Raw genomic sequence first — 3,492 nt, forward strand, 5'->3', positions numbered from 1 at the left:
ACACACACACACACACACACACACACTCATTCACTTCATTTTTAACTGTTGTTTATAGCCATTTGGAAGTAAATGAGTCGGAAATCACATTATGAAGCCCTGCCCATAGTTAAAGGGACAGGACACATATTTTATGAGCATATTACAAACAGCTAAATGGCCTTTTAGGGTTTTAATGTTTAAACGATCCTAAAAGCTTTTTAGAATGAGTTTTGAATTGAATACACATAGAATACACTTAAAACACTGTTTTTTGGGCTTGTTAATATTTATCACTTTGTTTATCGGCTTATTTGCTCTAAACAAATGTATTATATTGAAATTTGGATTGATGATCCCATTGAAAATGTTGCTTTTATTGGAAAGAATTCCAACAATCACATCTTGTAGCAGTAAAAAAACACAAGCCATAGCTTCACTAAAAGATTAATAAAAAGGAATTTTGTTTGAAATCAAAACCACCAAAATAAATCCAAGACTAAATGGCATGTCAAAGGGAACAAGGGAATAGGCTTAACTTGCTTTTCTGATTTCCTAGTTTTGCTGAGATTTATGCTATTTCCCTGTAGTGTGCACCTGGATGAGCATGAGGGATGTCTTTGCGTGACGACTACGCTAGTAACAAGAGGATGATCAAATCAGCAGCCAGGGAATTAGATTATGATAATGCTGTTAACAATAATGTGTGGCTAATGGATGGAGGTTGGCGTGCATGAAAGAGTGTTTTAGAGGTGCGTTTTCCGCCTGTGATTTCTACCTGCCATTTGTATTTTGCAGTTAATGCCGACTGCAAATTTGTTTCTCATGGTTTGTATTATTAATAACCCCAAAATAATTTTAAAATAGCCTTGTAAAGTGTATATTGTTGCTTAATCTGTGTTGCAGATAAGGACCGGTCAGAGTTCTTGACTGATATTAGCACACACACACACACACACACACACACACACACACACACACACACACACACACACACACACACACACACACACACACAGAGGAGTAAATGTCCTGATTACAATACTAGTTAATTTCAATGTAAAGGAAACTAACTCATGAGAAGCAACAAATTATGAAGATAAGCTGCCGTTTCTCTCTAGTTAAATTTGGAACTTTTTTGTTCCTTTCCTGGATTTATTTTCTCAGCTCACTTTGTTTAATTATACGTATATTCTTGCAGACTCAAAAGTTTGCCGATCGCTAAAAGTTAAACACTGCAACTTTACCATGAAAACCACACATGGTTTTAAACACACAGTTTCTGTGTGTGTTTCAGGAAAACACCCATCTGCTACTTTTCCAAACCAGCATTATGTTACAGTAACATTTCTTGGTATCAGCAACGATCGACACAATGTACAGGATGTACTGTTAACACACGCTGTTCTGAAAAAGAAAACAGATGTAACATTTCACCTTGAGGCAGGAAGTGTCCTGTACCTCCTCCTCTTCCGTTAGTCACGTCCCCTCCCCAACACCTGTCACTCATCCTGATCAGCTGTCATTTAGCCTGGAGCTCGAATAACTGGCACAGGTGTTGAATAAACATACAGTAGCAGCCAGTTTGCAAATGAGCGGATTTAATTTGCAAATTTCTTTCTGGATTTTTTTTTGGACTGCACACATTAATAATCTTGACAAGCTGCCAAAAGAAAAGAAATGTACTCCCTAAAATGTCTTAAATCATATTATTTATTAAAACATAAAAAAAGTTGAAAAAACAAAACATTTATTATCTCACAATCCCTCAGATTTAATTTGCGTCCCCTGTGGGGATCCGGACCCCCAGGTTGGGAACCACTGCTTAAATATAAACCATCCTGTCTATTTAAAAAAAGAAAGTTCTATTACAGCTTTATAAGGACATAAGATAAAAGCAATACTGTGGTACGCGGCATTATTAAATCTTATGTACATAAAAATGAACGTGACATGTTTTATATCTTTCTCTGTTCCCATTTGGTCTCCCCCATCCACCCAGGAGACAGACTGCAGAGGAGAGAGAGGCTGAGAGGCAGCAGGCCAACCGACTGATGCTGCAGCTTCAGCAGGAAGCTTTCCAGAAGACGTTGAGCCAGCCTCTGCAGCCGGACCCGCTCTGCCTGCACAACTCCTCCCTGTACGCCCTGCAGAACCTGCAGCCCTGGGCAGACGACAATAAGGTGACCTCCGTCACCTCCGTGGCATCTGTAGTGTGAGCGTGAGCGTGAGTGTGTGTGTGTGTGAGAGATTGTGCGTAAAAGAGAGGGAGGGAGAAACAGACAGAGGGAGGGACGAAGGTGAGAATAATCTTTATCAAAGTGTCATCAGTGTGAATGGACAAAAGAGAAGAATCTCTTCAGTCCGTTTCTGACATGTCTGACGTTCAAAAACGCAGCACCATTATGGGATTGTCATAGTTACGGGAGAATGATGCTTGCTTTGGAAGAAAATAAATAAATTAAATGGACATTGTGCTTCCTCACTCATTGATCGTTACCAGCAACATGGGGGAGCGTGTGTAGAGAGACACAGCTATCTGTTACTGCCAAGACCTACAAAACACTGTATGCAGACTTCACAGCACAGGAGCCGCACCGCTGTTTGTCAAAGTTAAGCAACTGTTATCTTAAATATCTAAAGTATGTTGAGTCATTTTCCTGCCTTACACCAAGTTTCCGCTTTCCCTTCAGCTGACGGTCTAAAAGAGAGGAGGGCACTTTATCCATAAGTGCCAGGAAACAAATGGACACCTCTGTACATGCCCAACTATCAAGACTGTCCCCTCTCTTGCCTCTGGATCCCTCACGAGGCAGCAGAGACTCTCTGCCGATAATGGCAAAAAAAAAGACCTCGTGTTTTTCGCTTTTGACTTTGTACAATGTAGTAAATGCATGTTTCAACCCTTTTCTGTGTGCACTCGGAGGCACCATTGAAGTCAGCTGCCATTGAGGTGGACTGCGGTGTTCAAGTGGTAGTGGATTGGTGGAACTCCTGATGACGAATTCCTCATTATTATGTTCAATTTAAAGGTGTTTTATATTAAATGATATTGTGACTTTTTGAAAAGAAGACAAAGACTCTCTGTTCTCCTTTCCTCTCTTTGTCTCTGGTTGGGTTCCTTCACTCACTGCCTGTTTGTTGTTTGTCACCATTATGAAAACCACACAAAAATACTTTATGATTTTAGCGAGTTAGTTAGCCTCATGGGATTTAGCTGTGATTACACATTAAAGTTTCAAACCACCCAAAGGTAAGATACCACTGCATTATATCAGAAGGACAGCGCAATACCTTTTTTTATCCATAAAAACTGATGACTACAGCTCCCAGGTGTGAATGTGAAGGAGGGCGTTGCCGAAAAACAGCAAGCGGGCTCAGCAAAACCCTCCCTGGATAAATAAAGGTTTGAAAACTGATGCCAGATCAAATTAGAATGAGAGTACAGGAGAAAATACACATTGTGCTGTTGACAAGGGAACATTTGAAAGCCTGGTTTTTATTTATGTTTTT

General features: G+C 40.1%; 1 protein-coding gene across 4 annotated transcripts in view; it reads left to right on the forward strand.

The window, feature by feature from the left end:
* tlx2 (T cell leukemia homeobox 2) overlaps positions 1-3,057 on the forward strand; it is a 12,711-nt gene extending 9,654 nt beyond the window's left edge. For 2 of the 4 annotated variants that reach the window (XM_032527372.1, XM_032527369.1), the window contains 3 exons: positions 1,982-2,162; positions 2,483-2,591; positions 2,673-3,057. In XM_032527372.1, the coding sequence (XP_032383263.1) occupies positions 1,982-2,162; positions 2,483-2,591; positions 2,673-2,710 (328 nt within the window). In that variant the 3' untranslated portion in view covers positions 2,711-3,057. Of the gene's footprint in view, positions 1-1,981; positions 2,199-2,482; positions 2,592-2,672 lie in introns of those variants that run through there. The other 2 variants (XM_032527371.1, XM_032527370.1) reach the window with 2 other exon arrangements.
* Positions 3,058-3,492: the final 435 nt, after the last annotated feature.

This window comes from Etheostoma spectabile, chromosome 10 (genome assembly GCF_008692095.1).
Source record: "Etheostoma spectabile isolate EspeVRDwgs_2016 chromosome 10, UIUC_Espe_1.0, whole genome shotgun sequence".
NCBI lineage: Eukaryota > Metazoa > Chordata > Actinopteri > Perciformes > Percidae > Etheostoma > Etheostoma spectabile.